A 21,218-nucleotide genomic window follows, 5' to 3' on the forward strand; every position below is an offset into this window, starting at 1 on the left:
AATGGGGGGGGTCCCGCGCCCCAGTCTGGGACGTAGGGCGCGGCAGGGGGGGGAGAGGGGATGAGAGGGGCCGAGATGAACTTATTGCGCGGCTTCGAGCGTCCTAGTCTAAAAAATCAAAAGCGAAATCCACCCTTTCCGGAAAATCCATTCTCAACAATACGTTAAAAAAAATATCTGACGAAGGCTCACAGTCCAACGCCCGCCGGCGTATGTACAAGGCCGAAAGGTGCGGGGGGCTCGGGTAGCGTCGCCGGCCGTTCACGGGTTTCCACTTCCCCAGGGCTGGCGGGGCGAGATGTGCGCAGCTGGATGCTGGGTGCTCGGGGCGTCCCTGGATCGTACCCTCTTCCCCCCGGCCTGAGACACGCCAGGCACCGGCCTCCCTTCCTCGCCTCTTGCTACTGGGCTCCTCTCCAGCGGGACGTGCTGAGACCCCGATAGCTCCTTGCCCCTCTCCCTCGCCGTCTTGGCTTGTCCCCTCTTTCTTTAACTTCCGGCCCTGATGTGCAGCTTGTCCCAGCAGAAGGGGCAGAGAGGAGGGAGCGGGGCATGCCTGGGTAGCTTGGGGCCAGTCTAACAGCAAAGAAATGGGGAGGAAAAAAAGCTGAGCCAGCTGCTTTTCCCCGGGACAGCGGAGCGGTGGGGGGCAGGATTGAAAGCCACTGGTGACAGGGAAGGGGAAGGCCCGACGAGCAGCTCGCTCGTGGGTCCAGCGGGGCTGGGGACCACCCGGGCGCTGCTCGCACGCTGACCCCTCTCCTAGCCCTCACAGTGGGGCCGGGTGGAGGGGGAAAGCACCAGCCCCGGCGTGAAGCAAAGGGGTCTTGCAAATGGGAAGGGACTTAGCCGAGCTGCACCCATCGCCCGCCTGCTCTCAACCAAGGGCACACTCAACCAAGGGCACAGAGGAGCCTGGCGTCAGGGCTCCCCTCGGAGACCCCTCAGCATCCTTGGCCCCCTTGATTGCTCTCACCATCCCCAGAGCCCTTCTCACTGCCAGGCCGGCCCCTGCCCTCTTGCTTCAGCCGCTTTCCAACAAGCCGGCTCCGTTGCCCACCTCCGGCTGCCCCTTCCCCCAAGTGGATTTGGGAGCCTGCTCCTGCCGAAACCCCTGGCCTCACCCGTCCCTTCCCCTCCCGCAGCTGGCCGCCCATGAACCCTTTGCAGGCATGACCCATTGCTGCTCCAAAGACGTCCGCCCACCGCACGTCGCCGGCTGCACGTGGCCGCTCAGCCCTCCCCTTGCCAACCCCGACGGCAACAACGAATTACACACATCTGTGCACGAGCCAGAGTCATCCCACCAGGTCCCGGGCCTGCCTGGCTGGCTCCGAAGGTCCTGGATTGCCTGTTTCCATCGGGCCCCTCTGTCCAGACCCCTCCGGCAGGGAGCCCCGGGGTCCTGGCACCGCTCCATCCAGGCGAGAGCGAATGTGGCTGCAGAAGGACAGCGGCAAAAGCCCAGGCTGGCCCGGGAAGGGCTCCATTGGCTGTGGGTACCGCTGCGTCCCGGAGCCGTGTCCGCTTCCCGACGGCTGCCCCGGGCCAGGGATCGGGTCCGTCCGAGCGCCGGGGAGGAACCGAGAGAGGGGGATCCTCCGGCCTTCCCGCGGCGCCTGGGGAAGGAGCGTGGCTGGGGCGGGGAGGGCTCTCGTGTTGTGCCCGGAACAGGGCTGATGCCCCGAGGCCCTGGGAATGACATAAAAAACCCAAAAGGACTTGAATATTTGGTCTAGAAATTTAAAAAGCGAATGCCCGTGGGGGAGGCCGAGCCACGGGTCCGTCCAGAGCCAGCGCTGCGCCCGCCCTGCCGCAGTCCTGCCCGGGGTTAGCGGCTCCCAAAGAGGGGCGCCAGGGCAGGGGGGATCTTGGCAGTCTTCTCCCCAAATCAGTCCCGGTCAGGGGAGGGGTCCCCTCTTCCCCCAGCATCCGAGCAGCTGGAGCCCCCGGTCCAAGGTCACTGGCAAAGGGAAACTTGGAAAGTAAAAGCCGAAGGCTGGACTGAGCGGGACCTTGCCCCCCAGCACCGGCGCCAGCACGTCGCCTCTTCCCCCATGTCCGCCCGTCCGTCCGTCCGTCTCCTCCTTTCCCGGCTGTGCTGCGAGGCGGCTCCCCTCCCTCGGTTTGGCTCCGCGTGGGGCTAGGAGGTGAGGATAGTCCAGAACACCGGCACCACCACCAGGATGGCGTGCGGGACCCTGAGGCTGCAGCAGGAGTTATTGCTTGTGAAGATGGGCTCCGGGGACTCGTACAGGGAATCGTCTGCAAAGGGAGAGGAGAAGAGACCCACGTCAGAGCCAAGCTACCGGCCGCCGGGCCCCGCTCAGCTCCCCGCCGCGTTGCACCAAGAGAGGCGTCTGCGGGGACCCTCCTCTACCCCCCGCCCCGAGCCGGGCCGTGCCTCGCCCCCCAAAAACCGCGAGACATTGCAAGCTCTTTAACTACAAGCTGGGTGCTTCTCTAAGGCGTTCTGGGACGTCGCTTTTGAGGAGGTCGTGGTCCCAAGCCGGCGTGGCGAGGGAAGCTGAGGTTTCTGCACCGTGCGCGGGGCTGCAAGGGCCGCTGCGGGGACGACTGCACCAGCCAGGCCTGCGTGCACGCTCCCTGCGGAGTCAAAGCATCTCCTGCCTGACGAGCAGCATCAAACCTGGGGTCCGCTCTCGCGCCCGGCTCCTCCACCCCCTGCTGACGGTCTTGTCCTGGCCCCCGGTGCCGGCTCAAGCTCTGAAGCTTGAGGTTCAAGCCCCTTCCAGCCTGTTTCCTGCCGCTCGTGATGATAAAAAGGCCCGAGAGGACCCGAGAACAAGTTAGTCCCCAAGGTGCGGCGCTGCCTGACTTCAATCTACCTCCCCTCGCCCATGTTGGCGGGGCCGGCCAGCTGCAGCACTCTCTAGCTCCTGCTACTTCCCTCCCTGGGAACTTCAAAATACACTTTCTTTCCCAACCAATTTTGCTGCATTCAAGGCATCCAGAGAACCAGCCTCCTGGCTCCCCTCCAAGCTGGAAAGCCACGTTAACTGTTAAAAGGAGGAGAGAACAGGCAACCACTTAAGAGCTGCCTAAAAACTTTGATACTTTCTTCCCTCCTGCCTCCCCCACTCCCCGCTTTCACTTCCAATGGAGCCGCATTCAGCTGCCACTTTCTGCTGATTGCCTTTGTTATCTTGTTATTGCTCTTTCTTTCGCTGGATTCATTATATTCGGAGAAATACACACAAAAGGGAGCAGGAACGTGCAAGCAGCATGGGGGGAGCGATTACACTGGCGATCAACAGGCTGCCAAAAGCCGGCACGCAGAAATCTCACGACTGCCTTCAAGTCTTGGGATTTCAATAGCGGGAGCGATGGCCGCTCTGTCATTTCCCTTCGGCAGCCGCCGGGGCTAGGAAGCGACTTGGCTTCTCTGATTTTTAACCGCGGAAGCGGAGACGATCCCTCACACGGGTGGGCCCGGGCGCCGGGGCGCGCCAAGCATTACAGGGGCTGGGGTCAGGTCCTGCAAGCTGCGTCAGCGAGTTATAGAAAATGAGGGTGGAAGGGAGCTCAGGAGGTCCCTGCTCCAAGCAGGACCAGCCCCGACTACATCACCCCAGCCAAGGTTTTGTCTAGGCGGGCCTTAAACACCTCCAAGGATGGAGACGCCACCACCTCTCTGGGCGACCTGTCCCAGCCTTCACCACCCTCCGAGTGAGACAGCTTTTCCTAATGTCCAACTTCAACCTCCCTTGCTGCAGACAGAAAGGCAACTCCACAGCCGGAGCAAGGAGCCAGGGCCACACAGGACAGGCTGCACCTGCTGCTTCGAGCAAAGCAGGTCTTCGTGCGAGTGAAAGGGAAGAAATGAGGCTCCTAGAGACTGGAAATCCAGAGGGTTGGATCATGACGGCCAACCGCTTGCAAATGCTTGAGCACGTGAGTAAAGCAGAGTCCGTGCAGGAAAACCCCATCCCGGGGCCGACCCTGAGCTGCGCGCTGGGAGCTGCCAGGCTGAACTGCCGGAGGAAAGGGGGGGAAACTGAGGCTGGCAGCTAATGGCACATAGCAGCAGCTGAGACCGGTGACTGGGGTGAGCAATGCAAGGTGAGAAGCCGGCTGGGTGAGCCGGCTTGTTGGAGCCAGCATTGCCCCCGCACCCGGGGACGGGGGCGGCCAGGGGGAGCCGGCCGGGCTTCGGCATCTCAGTCCGGTGCCTCGAGAAAAACCCACGGAGCAGAGCAAAACCACCCCGTCTCCCTACCACGCGGTGTAATTGAGTCACCGTGCGCACTGTCACAAACCAGTGATCTGGGGCCCTCGCCGTGCAGCCACACAAACACAAGATTGCAAAGCAGCGAGCTTGAAAAATGTCCCCCCCCCCCGGCAGCCGCGAGAAGACTCGGAGGGAGGACAGGAGCGCGCTCAGCCGCTGCCGCGGCGCGGACTACAAACAACAACTGGAACGATGCCCAGAGGCGACTCGGGGACTTTGCCGGGTCTTGCAACGTGGCTCCGCGCTGCACCCGGGGACGAGGGGAGGGAGGAACGTGCTTGTCCGGAGAGACCCGTCTCCAGCGCGCCGGGCCGCGTGTCCCCGGCGCCTCCTCCGCCTGTCTCACGTAACACCCCGGGTCGCTGCTTGTGCGTCTGCCGGCATCACGCCCATGGTGCCGTCCCTCCCTGTCCCTGCCTGCGTCCCTCGGGTTGTATTTTAGGTGCAAACAGAAGCTGGGATAACTGGAAATCAGGAGCAAAGTCCTGAGGGTCGAAGCCCGGGACACTCCCGCGCTCGCCCCTCGTTCCCGGCTGCCGAGAGCTGCCCTCGCAGGAAGGGGGCTCAGGTGGCTGCCCTTTAAATGGGATTAGGAGCATTTCCTCATGCTCCCAGCCTAAGCCCCTGGCTGACAGTATGCCAAGCACGAGGGTGGTATTGTGCGAGATGCACTGGATCCGACGGCCGCTGCCAGCTCCTGAGAAGCCTGGGGAAGTCCCAGGCCTGCAGATCTGGCCAGAGCTGGAGTCGGACCAACCTTCTGGGGGTCAAAGAGCAATTGCTTAATAACAATCCAATAATCCAGCAGCAGAAGCCCTAATCAGGTAGCAAAGCAAAGCGCATTCAAGGGAATAAGTTAAATTATAACTAAAGCTGTTAACGCAGCCCCTGAGCTCCGGTCCCTCTAGTTTACTACTGGATTAAGGCTGGCAAGAGCCCCGAAGCCAGGAAAAGCACAGCCTCCCCGTGCCACTCATTTTCTCTCCCTCCTCACTCTCCTCTTCTCATTGCTCTCGCCTCCTTGTCTTCCTCTCCTCCGATTTCCCACCAGTCCCTTTTAACGGAGGATTGTTCGGATGACAACGCATCCCCATGCACATTGGGGGCATTGCTGCACGGACAGTGCGGTCCCTGCCTTGGTCTGAACCGTGGGCATCTGGACGTGGCAGAGGTGCCCAACGTGGGAGATACCGAGACATCCCCTACTACAGGCCAGCTCATTTTGAGGGTGCCCAAACCTGCGTGGCTGGCAAAACACCCCAAATCCACCTGACTCGAGGGTGGGTTGTTCAGCGCCCCGGGTGCGAACGTGGCGCTCCGAGCGTTTCGGAGGCCTCAGTGGCACGCAATCCCAAGCCTGGTCAAAACCCCCAAAACAATGGAGATTTCCTTCCACCAAGCAAAAGAGTTGCTAATAACGTGGACTTCCTTGCGGATCATTTTGTTCTCTGGACTCTCATTTTAAAACCACACAAACCAACCCCCGCCATCAACGCCGTCCGTTTAAACAGTGACATTTTGCAGCCCCTCGCTCCCTTCCCCTGGGACAGCAGCTGCCATGCACTAATTACACATTAATGGGAGAAGAAAATAATTAATTGGCTGCTTTCTGTGGCCAAAGTAGTTGGCTGTGCAGAGTTGCTGCTGGGTGGGGGCAAGGACTTTTCGCTCCTCTTTCCAATGCTGCAGCAAGGGTGAAGAGGCTGGAGGGAGGTTGGTGCCTCGCCGGCTCCCAGGGGCCTTGGCTGGGTGGGACGGCGTCGCGCACAGGAGACCTGGCATGAGAAGCATCGGAGCACCCTCAAAGCCAGCACGGGAAGGATCCTGGCTGGCTTTTGCCCGTGCAAGCGACTCGTGGGCATGACACCGGGGATCTGCGGCTGGGTCTGGAGATGGTTCGATGTCCGCCCGTCTCTAGCATGGAGTTTTGTCAAAGCATCTCTCCTGAAAATCCCCCGCCCCTGGGCTCTGTGCGACGAAGACCCGGGACTGGCAGATCCCCGCTGGCCCCACCTCGTGCTGTGCATCGTGGATAAGCTCACGGCAGGGGGGACGGGCCCTCTGCCCCCGCGGTGCAAGGGGATGCTCGGAGGGCGCCGTGTCTGGCTCCGCATCGGGGAGCCTGAGGGTCCAAGCCGCGCATCAGCGTGTCCTCCCCTCCCACGCACAGAGCCCGTCGCCGGCTCGGAAGTGGGCTACTTACTTGTCGGTCGAACATAAACCTTCAGCTTTAAGCAGGGCCTGTCAACCAGGTTAGGGGGGGTGGCAGCTGGAAGAGATACAAGGGAGAAAGAGAGAGAAATGCAGTGGGTTAGCAAAGGAGCAGGACAACCCAGGCATGCGTGCCACCGTGCCTCGGTGAGGGCGGTGCTGTGCTAAATGCAAAGCCACCACCGCCCCCTGCGCCAGGGTCTTCCCTCCCTTCGGGATCGCTGGAACTGGCCACGGCTTGGCTCGTGAGCTTGGAAACTATCACAGCTCAAGGGGAAGCCCCCGCACATAGGCTCGATGCCAGACTGGTAACTGGCTGCCCTCCCCTTTCGGCTGCGTGTCGGGGGGGGTTCAGCCCCCCGCAGAGGGTGCTGGCTGCAGCCCAGGCTGGGGATGGTGCTGGGCTGTGCCAATGCTCCTGCTGGGACTTCAAGCAGGAGAGGTCTTGCCCTAAGGGGTCTTGCCCCTCCACTTAGGGTGGGACCAATGCTGTATTTGGGGTCAGGAAGGACTTTTACCCCACAGACTGGGGGGGCTGCCCTCTACCTAGGATCTACGCTGGCTGCCGGGCCCCCCTGCTTTCCCTGCGGCAGGTCCGGGTGCGATGCCTGGTGCTGTGTCACGGTTGATTTATGAAGAGCTTAGGTGATGGATTTGTATGGGATGGTTTGGACAGGGCTGATCCTGCCTCAGGACTAGACGCGAGCTCCGGAGCTCCCTGCCAGCCCTGCTTCTCTGTGATTCTCTATGATCCTAAGTCCCTTGGGCATCCCTGCGCCCAGCTGGGCCTGGCACCAACACTCCCAAGCGCTCACGCGCTATGCAGGGGAGGGAAGCAGACAAACCAACACCATCATCCATGGGGCAGTATCTGTCCTTTGCAAATATGAGCTGTTCTTTGGAAATCTGATTATTGTATGTAAAGGAGGTGCCGCCTCCACCCCTCGAGCTCCTGTGAGCTGGTTGATTTCTTCAAGGTGGCTCTGCAAAACCATGCTGTGCTGCTCCTGAATGCCCCTGTATGCCCCGAGATTTCCCCCAGCCTCTGCCCTCAACCTGGCAGGCCACAGACATCTGCAGCCAATGACACGTGCGTTCAAGCCGGGCCTTGGAGCGAAGGAGCCAAGCGCAGCGCTCTCAGGCAGACTCGAGCACTGAGCATTAGGCTGAGACCTGTCCAAACTCGTGTCACTCAAGGCACTGGGCAGGTGGCTTGAGCCCTAGCCCAAAGGACCGGGCCCAGGATTTAACCCCCGGAAAGGGAAAGATTTGGTGTGCATTATTGTCCACGCCATCACTGGCCAGTGGGACTCACGGCCACAGGACGGGGCTGAGACAACCCCACTTCAAGGTGCCCGAGTGGGTTTGACAACCGGTGGGGGGACAAACACCCACCCTTATTTTGGGCATCTCCAGGCCCTGGTGCAAGCACTGGGGTCAGAAGAGAGCTGGCTATCCCGGGATGGGATCTCTTGCCCCTTGTTCGGAGCCACCCATCCTAGGCAGGATAAAGGGCCCGAGGGGCGCGATGCAGGCAATCCCGCGGCCCCGGGACACGCAGCTACATCTGCGTGACCTTCTGCCTCGACCCCTTCCAGCCGCGGGGACATCACAGCCGCGACCCCGGGAAGGGCTGCACCGACCACCCCACGGGCCAAGTCCAGCTCAGAGAAGGGAACCCCCAACTCGGGCTAGCGTCGGTGGCCACCAAAAGCCAGGCAGGTCCGGGAGAGCGAACATCCCCTTCCTGCGACTGCCGCTTGACCTCCAGCTGCTCCCAGCTCCCTTTAAGGAGCTTAAAAAGTTCGAAGCATCCCTTGCACGACTGAGGCGACTCCTGCCACAGACCGCAGCTTTGATCAACGCTTAGCCAGTGTCAAAAGTTGCCCGACCCCGGGCAGCGCCTCTCCGCCGGATCGTCCCTGGATACATGCTCCGGGGGCTAAAAAATGTCTGCCAAGCCAGATTTCATGCTTATTAGAGGCGAATGCAGGGGGTGCCCCGGAGGGGCGCTGGAGCCGGTTCGAGTGGCTATTGAAGGGGAACAGTTTGCAATTAAAACGGTGCAAAGTGAGAAAGGGAGGAGACGGGACTGAAGAGGCTGGCGCGGGGGGAGCGGGGAGGCATCAGGAGCTTGACGGCTTGGGAGCGCGCATGCCGGACGGAGCCGGACAAGGTGAGGTGGGTTTTAATTCGCCCTGAGGCTGATCGGCTCTGACAGCCCCGGCCCCAAGCTGCGTGGGGGACATCCTGTGCGGAGAAAAGCCTGGTGTTTTCCGCCTTTTCGGGGTCATCTCAAATAAGTGTTAAAGCAGCTTGAAACGCTGATTGTTCGGCTGTTTCGCCAGGGGGGTGGGGACGCGGATGGCAGCAAGGTCCCCGTGCCGGGCGAGCCGGGGAGACAGAGTCTCTCCCCGGAAGGGGCTTGTGCCGTGTTAGGAACCGGGCGGCCGCGGAGGGGGACAGACAGCGCCGGCACCAGATCAAGGGGGGGGGCAAGACCCGGCAGACGCATCCAAGCTGGGAATGACGTGGTTTCCTGCTGTTCGAGGCTCTGGAGCAGCCTTCCCAGAGGAGCAGGAAGGGCCAGGAACGCGCGGCTGCTACAGCTGGATGCGTTTATGAGCGGGAGGACATGACCGGACACCTGGCAATAGCAGGGGTGGAGCTGGGGTCCCTCTCCCTTCATACGAAGGGAAGCCAAGGCAGTCTGGCCCAGGTGGCGTGACATGGCCAAGGCCACGTGGGGTGTCGGTGGCAGAGGCTGGAGCCTGACTGCTGTGGTCTGAGGCCCATGTCCCAGCCCCGAGTCCGGCGTCAGGCTTTGAAAGCAACCTCACACCTAACCTGCTGCCCACTCTGCCCTCGCGTGTTGCTGACTCCCCGTGTCGCGTCCCTGGATGCGTTTTCGCAGCTCCCTCGACAGCCCAGCTCCCTCATTTTGCTCCTGATCTCTCCACATCCCTTGGGCACGTCCCTGCCCTGGGGTTTCCCAATGGGGCTGGCTGCTCCCCTCCCTGCGCTCCCCAATGGGGAGGTACGGGAGAGCCAGTGCCACGAGGCCAGGCACCGAGACCCGCACGGCTCCTTCCCTGAACAGCCCCAGCGAAGGAGAAGGGGTTTGCAATGCTGACGGCCCCCCACAGCCTGCACCCAGAGGGCTCACGGGCTGCAGGTGCCCCGTACAAGCTGGCTGTCATCTGAGGGTCTCCCCCTTGACCTTGGGGCAATGCAGGAAAAGTCCCAGGGACTCTCAAGAGATCAGGTTGAAGAGACCCCGAGAGCTGACAGAAGCCAGGCCCTGGGATCCATTGCTAACCCTGGCATAAGTCCTGCACCCACATCGTGCCTCAGTTTCCCCTCTGGCCCTCCTTCTACGAGGAGCCATGCAGCAATCGGAGATGTACAGCAAGGGATCGGACACCACAGCTCCTGGCGCGACCCCTCATTGCTTCCACCCAGCCCAGACGTGAATGGGGACAGGAGCCTCTGCGCGTGCTCAGCCCGCAACCAGTGCCCATACCCTCTCCCTATGCTACTGAGCCTCCGAACCCAGCCTGCCGGAGAACGCCGGGGAAATGCAGGCACTCCTGCCTTGCTCGTCTGAGCAAAAGGCAGCGGGCAAATCGGGCAGGGAGGAAATGGATGGTTTTTTTCCCTTCCTCCTTGCGTGGGCCTGACCAAGGCAGGAGCCAGCGCTTGGGGAAATGCACGGGCTGGCAGGGGGGTAACAAACCTGCCCCCGCGGAGAAGGCGGGGGGCAGCGGCTTCATGCACACGGTGCGTGGCCAGGCTGGGAGGCTGCTGCACTCAGTCTCCTGGCCTGAAGCAAAGGGGTTCACAGCAGTGCAAGGTGCCCCCCGCATCTCAGCCCCCAGAGACTGGGAGCTCCAGCAAGCCGGGCTAGAAAGAGTGGGCGTGTACATGTGCATGTGTGTGCAAAGTGCTCCCATAAGGAGATGGGGGGGGGATAATTGATAATTAACTTGCCCAGAAGCAAGAAGGAAATCAAACATTTGCCAGCCCATTTGCTGAGCCTGCAGGCCCATCCCGCCAGCTGGGCAGGGTCGGGCAGGCCACCCCTTCCTCCTGCCTCCCAAACTGCTGTGCTTTCAGCTTCGGCACACCATCGACCGGGCAGAGCTCCCGCCACTGGGACAGCACTGAGCGGGGGCTGCCCAGTCCCCCCCGCCCAAACAAGAGAAGTCAGGCAGAAAACAGCTACCAGGAGCCGCCCCGGACACAAGTGAGGGGGAGCACTGCAGGCAGCTGCCCCTATCCACCCTGGGGTGCATGAAAGACCTCCACTCCCCTACGCCCAGTATCAGCTAATCCAGCTGCGAGCACAGCTGCTAGCAGGGTGCAGAGGCGCTCAGGCACCCGCCTGCTCCTTGCTTCTCTTTGCCTGACATGCAGCCAGGCCTATGCTTTGCTAGGTGTTACCAGGCCCAGAGACTCCCAGCAGCCATCTCCATAGGGCCAGGGGCCCCCAAGAAAGCTCCATTATCATGGGAAAGAGCTCCTGCTCCCCACAGCCCCCAGAAAGACCAATATGAAGTGCATGATTTTTTTAATATATATAGTCTACAGTGCATGTAGTATAGGCCTGGGGACCCTCCCAAACTCTCATTTATATAGGAGGAAGTAAGGGGTGGCCTCATCCTCTGGGCAACACCCACTCCTAGGGCCAAGCTATAAAAGGCTGGCTCCAGCTGAGTCTCCTCCCTGCTAAGTGCAGGCTGCTGGGTTGGGTTGCAGTGATGGAGAAGCTGGAGAGGGAAGGAGGGTACCTTTTTTTTTTCTTCTTGCTGTAGCTCAAAGGAGGCTGAGCTGAGTGTGGCGGGCTAATTAACGCCTGGGGGATTTCAAGGGTGGGCTGTTCCCGCAAACATGCAAGTGCTAATAGCCTGGAAGGGAACCCAGTGGTGTGCGCAGCTGGAGGACAGCTGCGTCTGTGGTTAGGGCACTGCAAGGAGGCTTCGGAGATCGGGGCCTGACTCTCCTGCACCCCCAGGTGAGCCGCTTGCCCCCAGGCCGGCGCTCCCTCGGGCAGGCGCTGCCTGTGCATGTAGGACAGGAGCCTGCTTCCTTTTGGGACCAGCTGGTATCGTGATACCCAGCAGCTCGTGACTTGGCTGCCCTGGTAAGCAGCAGCCAAAACTGGCTCTGTGTCAGCCTAATCTGCTGGAGCCCAAATAAATGGCTGGGATTATAGGATGGCGCCAGTGGGATCTGGTGTCTCGTGAGCCCTCCCCTGCATGGAGATGACTCCCTCCAGGTGCTGAGGAGCTGCCCTGCCAGTGGCTGGGGTGATGCACATGGCACTGACAGGTCAAATGCAGGGAGGCATCGGGTCTCCCTCGTGCAGAAGTGGCATAGAGCGGTGGTTACATCTAGCTGCTGATCTCGCTTACTCCGGTGTAAATCCCCCATGTCTCTGCAGACTCCCCTGGGATTGCTCTGACCTTGACGGAGCCAGAACCTGGCTCCTGGGGTCCAACTCCAGCTCTGCCACTGATGCACTCTGGAGCCTTTGGTAAGTCACTTAACACCCACCCACCACCCTCGTTCCCCCCTCCGCCCAGCTTGCCCTTTCCTGCTGCAAACGGGCAGACGTTGCTTCTCCACCAGAGCCTTTGCTTTCCCTCCACATCTTAATTCGCCCCTGCAAACGCAGCACCCATCCGCTAAGCCAGCGCTTTTTCCCACATCAAGGGGAGGGCAGCCAGCGTTCCTACATCCTGAGTACGAGGCGCTTTGAAGCTACAGTAATGGGCACCGCATAAGTGCCTAGACGGAGCACTGAAATAGCAGGGGCGCTGCCGGTCGGGATCGAAGCAAATTAAGGCTGGAGATAGTTGCTCTGGGCTGGCGGCGGTCTCTCACAATCTGCCCTGGCACTGGCAAAGCCCTGCAGCAAAAGCCTAAAGCTGCCTTTAACCGAAAACAAAGCAAGGGATTAAATCACCTGTGGCTTCCTCCCCTTTCCCTAATGTGCTGGCTCCATCTCGGCCCCTTGTTGTGGCCACGCAACTTGTGTGGGGTTTCTTCTTTTGTTTTAATTTTGTGTCTTGGGCCAAATCCATTCTGAATCCTATTGACTGAGCAGCGCTCAATCGTTCACGTCGGTGCGGTGTGCCTCCTCCCTCCTGGGCTCTTCAGTCTGGAGCTTTAGATGCTCCCAAATCCATGGCAGATGGGACAGGCATCCCTCGTGCCTTGGAGTGCAGCTGCCCCGTGGTCCTGCTTGTCCCCAGCCGAAAGGCTGAAGGAGCAAGCTAGAAGGAGCGCCCGAGAGCAATCCCACCCTGCCATAACTTGTGTAGCCGAGATCCTCCCAATGGGAGGCTCATCATAGACTCTTGCAGGGGTGCAGTGCAAGGCACGGGTCTCCACCCTCGACTCCACCAAGTCATTCGAGGCTGGGAAGAATGGGGATCTCCCCTGCCACGTACGTAACATGACCTGGACTAAAACCGTCCTCATGGTGTTGGCTTGCACAAATGCAGCCTGTCTTCATGCCGGTTCTCTCTGGAGCAGGCGCGTGATGTGCAGGCCTCCACCGTCCGACCTTTGGATCCAGAGTAGCTTTAGCCGAGGGTGAAAAGCCAGGGTACAAATACACTAGTGTAAATGTTGTGTGTCTGCAGCACATCTCAGGGCAGGCATTTGCTCCGTGTTATCCCTTGCTCCTCCTGCATCTACCAGCATAGCTTTGCAACAGCACCGGCTACCCGCAGCTCCCCTGGGATAGCTGATATCTGCTCTGCATCCCAGTGTAAGGCTGGCATGCAGATCTGATGTACATCGCGCCGGTGTGACCGGGCCGCGTGTCCAGGCATTGCATACTGCAGGGCTTCTACGTGCCCAGTGTGGGGGTGCTGCTATAGCGAGGCTTTCCCACAGCTGTGAATCCCATGCACACAGGCCTGGTTTGCCACCCCTATGGGGTTCACGCCCCATGACGGCATCTGGTGCAACCTCCCCACAGCCCAGGTGAGCTGCAGCTTTGCATGGAGCAAAAAGCAGGGTCTCCGGCACGGTGCGGACCATGGTGGCCAGTGGCGAGGAAGCCCCTGATGCACCATGGCTGGGAAGCTTCATCAAAGAGGGATTTGTGCAAAGCCCCCAGCTCATGGCCGAGCATGCGCCGGGCTGGGGCGATGGCTCCCGGTGCCCCATTGTGTGACATGACTGGAGCCAGCTGTTGCTGATGCCTTTCAATATTGCTTGACGGCCCTTGCTGTGACATTGATAATTGACAATGATGCTCGTTAACAATAAGAGGGGGCCCCCTTTCCGCCGCCGCCTCGGCTCTTCAGCTGCCCCCCCAGCAGCGGGCGGGGGGCTGCCCTGGGGGAGGTGGGTGACCGCGTGGTTCTGGGTGGCTTTTATCCAGTGGCCTGTTTCACGTGTGTGTGAACACACGCGTGCACACGCATGCCTATGTGCATTTCCCCCTGAACACAGGAAATGAGAGAGAGAGAGAGAGGCACGTAATAAAAAATAATCCTCATTGGGAGAGATAAAAGGAGTAATTGCAATAATTATCTTGGCAAAAGGCCCCTCTCCAAATGGAGAATGTAATTTATGGGTATATGTATTTTAAAGGAACTTCATTTTCTTTCTCTCTGCCTTTTTTTTTTCAATTCAAAAAAAAAAAAAAAAAAAAAAAAGGAGGAAGGATGGAAATGATTCTCAATAAAGTTTAATTTGAAATGGAAGGAGGGGCCTGGGGGAGTGTCTGTCACATTAATGGGACTCTGACCCTCCCCCTGCCCCATCCCCTCGGGCACATGCAGGGTCCGGGCACACGGGTGAAATCCTCCTCCTCTCTGGACTGACACGCACACGTGTCCCTCGGTTTGGAAGATGGACTGTGCACCTTTTTGCACACTCCTGCTCAGGCAGGGGCAGTAAGAGCTGCAAAAGCCCCGCAGGCTGAGCGGGGAGTGGACAGGGCAGTGGGTCCTGGCCTGGCAGCTGCCCCAGGCGTTGGGGCTGGGATGCAGCCGTGGCCTTTCTCGCATGTACCCAAGCGTCACTGCTCCCGGGAAGGACCCGCGAGAAGCAGAAACACTGCTGGGAAAGGACCGGTCTGGAAAGCACTGGCATATCCCAGAAGCCACGGCCCCCCCACAAATGCAGGAGCCCCCCGGCCGTGTGCATGACTGGCCTGTTGGCTGCCCTTAGCTCTAGACCCAGCGCCTGCGCTGACATCGCGGGAGTGGACGCGGCCCTTATTCCCGCGGGGATTCCCTCCGTGCGTGCACCAGGGCAAAGCGGGGCTTGGTCCGTCTGCACAGGGGACTTGGCTGTGGCCGTGGCACAGGTCCTGCCCCTGGCAATCGCCTCCTGGCAAAGCAGCATCTTACCTGTCATGCCCATGACAGCCCGTGCACGTGCCATGTTCCCTGCCAGCTCAGAGCAGGTGCCGGGAGCTCCTGGCCCCCGGCCACGCTCAGCTGTAACGAACCTGTCGGCATGGCCGACCCCCTCTCGCCGCTCGACTGCGGGATCCAGCTGGTTCACGTCATCCGTTTAGTTGGATCAAATACGCCGGCCTTGCAGTTCCCAGGCGACTGTATCTGGCGGTGCCGTGCTGGGACCAGGACACCTGGGTTCCCGCTCTGCCGGGGTGACCTTGTGCAGCGTGCGGCCCCTCTCCAGGCCTCTGTTTCCCCTCCCTTCTGCTCCCTCGATCTACTGGGGACGCTCTCCCTGGGGGTCTGTGCAGTTCCCAGTGACCCAGGGCTGGGATCGAAGGCACCTCCGTGATGCACACAGCTCTTGGAGCCAAGTGGCTTGGCAAATCCCCTCCGCCAGCCAGCCCTGGGCAGCTACCTGCCAACCTGCCTCCATCTGCCGGGAACAGCAGATCTGCACAGCGCATCCTCTCCATCCCTTCCTCTCAGTTTAACAACCCAGTTGTTCCACCCGCGTCCCCGTCTCCAACTGGGCGCACTGGGACAGCCTCAGAGGCTCTCGCTATTCCCAGGAATCGGTTTTTGTTTTACAGTACATGCAATGACAGTTATCCTAAATTGCAACGACTGGGAGGGGGGGTCACAATCCTGGTGCAGCTGATTTCTGCTCTCAGCACTCATCTCTGATGCCTTGCATCATGTTTGGGGGGGGGGGGGTTCAAAGGGGGGGGGAACCACATCAGGATAGCGGAGCGCCTCAACCGGGGAAGGGGCAAGCGGTCCCCAGCCGGTGCATCAGCACCTGGCAGCAAAGTCGGCTCCGGCAGCAACAGGCAACGCGGGTCCCCCCAACTGCTGGATGTTCCCGGTGCCAGCTCTTAACCTTGACCCAGAACGGGGAGCGCAAACCGGCGTCTCGATGCCTGCGAGGTTAATGAAATTCCAATTTGCGAGCTCTAGAAGGAGGTAATTTCTTTTCTTTCATGTCTGCTAAATACGGTTCCTCAAAGAGGCATAATTTCTAATGTTCCGCATGACATGAATTCTAACCGGTTTAGCAATGATCAGTCTCACCATTTACTCTTGTGTAATCTCTCCCTAACGACATTAAAAATAAAAAAAAAAAATATACAGGGGGAAAAAAAAAAAAAACAGAATAAAAAAAAAAAGCGCGAGAGAGTCGTAGCCGCAGTTATTTCACGAGTGACATTTTACGGGGAGAGGGAGGAGAGGGGGGGAAATGGTAATTTAATATAGATAAAAGGAACAAATTAAGTAGGCTGAATACAGATGCTTTAGAGAAGGAAGGGGAAATAACGAGAGAGAGAACCGTGCGGGCTGTTCCTGCGCTGACGGAAGAAGGGTCCCGGCTCCCCGTGACACCACTAAGTGCTTTAGGGTCACGGCTTTTTTTCCTGCCCTCCCCTCTCCCCCCACTCTTCTGATTGCAAAACTGGCCGTGTCCAAGTCCAAGCCCCCTCTGGATTTTTCCAGCAGCTCCAGTCAACCAGGCAGCTATTCCCTATCGATTTCTGACCCTGCTGTCCTACAAGCCAAAAATAATAATGGGCCCAATTCTCCCCCCTTCGGGCCTGATCCTCTCGCTGCCTGTCCGGCTCATTCAGAAGAGCATTAGACCTGGTGCAAAGGGCTGCAGAGCGTGGTCGCGTGGGGCTGCGGACGCAGCCTGGCACGCAGCTGCTCTGGTTGGGGGCGCAGGGTTTGCTGGCTGCCATCTCCCCAGCGAGGATGCCAGGCATTAGCTGCTGCTGCTGAAGACAGCAGGAGGCGTGCAGGGTGGTGTTTTAGGAGGCCCTGCATAAATACCCAGCCTGCTCTGTGATGAGGTTTTCGCAGCGCCTGCGAGTTTGGCAGGTGCTTGCAGCCAGAGGAAGGCACAGGGTGGTGGCCGCACATGGTGCCGCTGGTTCTTGTTTGACAATGGGCAAGGACCACCGCCCTGGTCCAGCAGGAACCATCCCTCGGGTGCCGGCGATCCTTAACACCGTGCTCGCGACCCTCTGCCCCGTGGGAGGGACAGGAGGTGAGAGCTTAGTGCCATCTCCAACCTGTTTGAGGATGGACCCGCGCAGCCCCTTTCTGCATCCTTCAGTGCCGGGTCCAGGGGCAGCCTCACCTTGCTTCTCCATCCCTTGAGGCCCTGCCTACATCTCCTGACTTGGGGGCTCAGGGGAGAGGGGCCGAGAGGCCCTTGGACATCCCAGTGAGAGACCGACAGCAGGGAACTGGTCTCACTGGGAATGCTCCAGTCAGACCCCACCGCCCACTGGAGCAGATGGATTATGTGCGGTCAAATCCAACGGACTTCAAGCAGCTCCGAGTCGTTGGAGCCCCTTCCCCTGCCCATGCGGCACCGGTGTGGAGGGCCGAACACCCAGCAGGTCCCCAGGACTCAAGGGGCAGGAGGGGGGATCTTCCCACCTGCTCCCACCCCGGGTTACTGGTGGGGCGTGCAGGGCTGCCCGCGAGCCGCTCTCTGCGGTGTCTGGGCTGGGCTTGTTACTTCTCCAGCACCCCCTTGGCTGATGAACTCGTGGCCCGGGCTTCAACTGCAGGCTCCGCTCGCGCCAGCTCCGGCATCCCGTGTTCCAGCCGACGCAACGGGGATTAAACAAAGCCGCTGCTGGAAGCTAAAATACCTCCTGACCTGGCTGCGCGCCGCGTGGCACAGTGCCCTGGTGCCCGGCCAGGACCTGGCGAGGCGTGGCTGCTAGTCCCAGCCCCGCTGCTCGCTGCTCGCCTGCTGGGAAACCCCGGGGAAGCCCCAGCTCTGCACCTTGGCTCTGGGCAAGGGCGACGGCTCCAAGCCCCTTTGATGGCTGATGAACAGAGGGGGCGGGGGGATCTCTCTCAGCCATGGGAGCCCCTTTCCACTGCCCTGTCCTAGGCTACCTTGCTCCAGGGCCCAGCCCCAAGCTCCAGCCCAGAGGTAAGAAACCAGGGGTCGCTGCTGCCTTATCTCCATCTCTCTGCACGTGCAGGCAGGCACTGGGTCGCACGTGCCCACCTCTCTGCAACCCAGAAAGGTGACAACAGTGACCCTGGAGCAGCACAGTGAACCCTGGGATTCACTAGGAGCAAGACAGGAGCAAGCCCCTGGGAAAGTCCTGGGGAGCTGCAGAACCAGCCGGGCAGGGGCTCATCTCCAGAGCCCAAATCCACCTGTCCTGCCCCGATGCACCACGCACACATACACAAAGAAGGATGACCGCAGGTGAGCTGCTTCCTCCCCCTGTGCCTGCCCATCACTGTCGCACCCCACGCCAGGGTGCCTGAAAGGCAAGGGCAGATTTGCTGGCATGCTCCGGGTCCCCTGCGCCTCCCTGGCCAGGCAGCGCTGGCGCCAGCCCAATCCTGGAGGCTGCTCAGGGTGGCTTCATGGTTGCTCTGCACTAGCAGAGCTGCACAGGGCCTAACACAACCCTAACCCTAACCGCTGCCCCTTGGCACCGTGACGTGGGCATGTCGGAGAGCACTCGCGGTCCCTCTGCAGCCAGCGTCAGTGCTGGGGGCCCAGGCCAGGCTGGCATGGAGCTGGGTTTGACCACGATGCTGCCAGCCTTGCTTCGGTGCTGCTCCCTGCCCCACCAAAATTAGGAACCTGTGGAGCCTTCTCCTCCCAACAGCAAACAAGTTCCCTTTCCCCCACACCACCGAAATGCCCCCGGGTTGCTCGCAGGGTGGCTGGGCTAGGTCACAGCGTCCCGGATGACCCCAAATGAAGGAACCACAGAAGGAGAAGAGACAGGAGGAGATTGCTCCTCGGCACAGCAGGCCACATGTGTCAGCGGCAGCACCAGAATTTGCCCTCCGTGCCCGGAGAGCTAGAGGAGAGTCTCCCAGAGCTGCTAGCAGTATGGGGCACTTGACACAGAAGCGAACCGCTGCAGCTAGTGAGACCAGTGACACACACACCTGCCTTTCCCAAGGCTTTTATGCTGCCACTCGCACGGCTGACCTGAGATGTGCTAACCCATCGCTGTGCAAATCTGCACGGTGCCCATTAGGCTTGGAAGGTGCCTGGAGTTGTCAGTCACAGCCTTGGCGCCATGGCTGGGGGGTGGGTACCCAGGGGGACGGGGCACGGTACTCACAGATGTAGTAGTACTCATGCCCCGGCCGAAACTCGAAGCCCAGGGAGAAGGGCGTGAAGAGCTGGAACTTCTCGGAGAACTTCAGGGGCCCGTTGGGCGAGTCGGGCCGGTTGCACTCCCAGCGCTTGAAGCCCTTCTGCCGGTGGTCGCAGGAGGCATGGCCCTCGTAGTTGACCATGTACAGGATGTACCGCTCCATCTTGTCCGTCGGGAAGGGGTCCTCATAGTGAGGGCAGTAGATATCCAGGTAGTCGTTGATGCTCACTTCCACCGTGTAGTCCCCGCGATGAAACCTGCAGCCAAGAGAACCGGGAGGCAGGGGTGAGCAGGGCCAGCCTGACGCCTGCCGGTCAGACTCAGTGCCATCAGAGCCCGAGACCCCCCAGCGCCGGAGGAGCCCGGCGGGAGCTCCAGGGGTCTCGGGTACCGTGCAATTCAGATGCTCGAAGCATCTCCATTGTCCACCCCGGAGCAGCAGCCGCTGTGACACCCGCCCCGCTGCAGACCCAGGAGTCCTGGCTGCCCACGCTGGGGGCCGTGGGGTGGTGCAGTGCAGGGCACCACGGGATGCTCCGGGCCACGATGGGGAAGGGTTTCAAAAGCAATGCGTGACTCGGGGTGCCTGCACATGGAAGGACACCCACACGCTGCAACCCAGGCCCTGGGGCAGCAAGCCCTCCCCCACCCCGGTCGTTGCGCCCCTTTAACCAGCAGAGAAAACCCGCCCGCGTTTCCCACTCCCCTCCTTGCTGCAGCGAATCCCCCAGCCCCCCGCAGAATCGGAGCCGCCTGCTTACAAGTAATCACGTGCCAAACTCCTCTGCGGCTTCTCACCCCCACTCTCAATAGGCTTTGCCATTGTTAATTAATTAATTAATCCTAATGACCCCCCCTGGGTCGATTCACCCTGTTTGCAGATGAATAAAACTGAGGCCCGGAAACATCCAACACTGCGACGACAGCAACTGAGGGACAAACTGAAGCCGGGCGTCCTGGCTCTTCGTACCCCAACCCCTGCTCCCCCCCAGCCCCTTTCCCTCCCACAGCGAGGGAGAAAACCCAGGCGTCCCGGCTCACAGCGCCGCAGCTCTAACCACTAGCCCAGCGCTCTCTCTTCACATTAACCTTACAAGATTAAATTTAGTACCTCATTGTTTTAAGATTAATAAACCGGCAACACTTGGTAATAAGTAGCAAAAAATCATTATGCCTTGCGATACCATCAGCCCCTTTTGGTATTAATGCAGATGTGCACTGCAATCCTATTGTAATTTACGTTTTTGGTGCTGATTATCTAAGAGATTAAGGGATTAGCGGAGCTGGAAAATGACTCCAGAGTCTATAGGCAATTCCCATCTTAGACAGCGATGTGCCACGGTCCCTGAAAAACAGCCCGCTCCGTCGGCTGCTCCCCGGGCCCCAAAACCTGCCCCCTGAAATGGAGAATAACTCGCTCATCCGCTCCGGTTGGCCCCCGAGTTTGCCGGGAGCTCCCCGGTCTGGGCTGCCAGCCGTCCTGGGGTGCTCCTCTCTCCCTACCTCAAGTGGGTTTTCTCAGCTAATTAATTTGCAGTTCCTACAGCGGCGCTTTCCCTCGTATAGAAAGTCTCTTGCCGGCGTCAGCAATGCTGGGGCAGGTGTGTGAGATTGATTCCCTTCCAAGATGCTGAGAGAGCACACAACACCTGGAATAACGATGCAGGCTGAGGCGTGTGTGTGTGTACACATATATATGTGCGTGTATGTGAGTGTGCATGCCTGCCCGTGAGCGTCTGGAGGATACTTATCACCATCCCCTTTCCCTCTTGCGTTCTGCTACTGCCACGTCCCGGTGCTTCCCATCGCTCTGTGCAGGGATACGTTGCATCCCGTCCGCGCCCCTGGAAAACAGCACTTGGGGGGGCAATGGGAACACCCCAACGAAGGCAAGAGTCGGACCCGATGGCGGGAAGGCAGCCGCGGCCAAGGACACAGGGTCTCTATAGGGTCCACTCCTGCACCCAATTCCAGAGACGTCAGGACGGCGTCGGGTCCGGGTGCCGACTATGGCATGCACAGCCGGCCCGTCACATGCAAGGGGACAAACGGGCTGCACGGATGGACCAGCCCTCGGTTGCTGCCCAGTGGTGGGCACGGTACACAAGCCTGGCCCTGAGCATCCTTAGGGGCGCCTGTCCTCCTCGGCAGCCCCCCACCCCCAAACTCCTGCCACTC

The 21,218-nt window shown here is 60.1% G+C and overlaps 1 protein-coding gene across 2 annotated transcripts in view; it reads right to left on the bottom strand.

Moving 5' to 3' along the window:
• The window catches only part of EFNA2 (ephrin A2), a 97,532-nt gene that overhangs the window by 5,333 nt on the left and 70,981 nt on the right, over nucleotides 1-21,218 (bottom strand). Inside the window, exons 2-4 of one of the 2 annotated variants that reach the window (XM_006017439.3) lie at nucleotides 19,005-19,297; nucleotides 6,456-6,521; nucleotides 2,112-2,265 (exon numbers count right to left, since the gene is read on the bottom strand). In XM_006017439.3, the coding sequence (XP_006017501.1) occupies nucleotides 2,144-2,265; nucleotides 6,456-6,521; nucleotides 19,005-19,297 (481 nt within the window). In that variant the 3' untranslated portion in view covers nucleotides 2,112-2,143. Of the gene's footprint in view, nucleotides 1-2,111; nucleotides 2,266-6,455; nucleotides 6,522-19,004; nucleotides 19,298-21,218 lie in introns of those variants that run through there. The other variant, XM_025196545.1, reaches the window with a different exon arrangement.

The sequence above is a fragment of the Alligator sinensis genome, unplaced genomic scaffold, assembly GCF_000455745.1.
Source record: "Alligator sinensis unplaced genomic scaffold, ASM45574v1 scaffold1295_1, whole genome shotgun sequence".
Lineage (NCBI taxonomy): Eukaryota > Metazoa > Chordata > Crocodylia > Alligatoridae > Alligator > Alligator sinensis.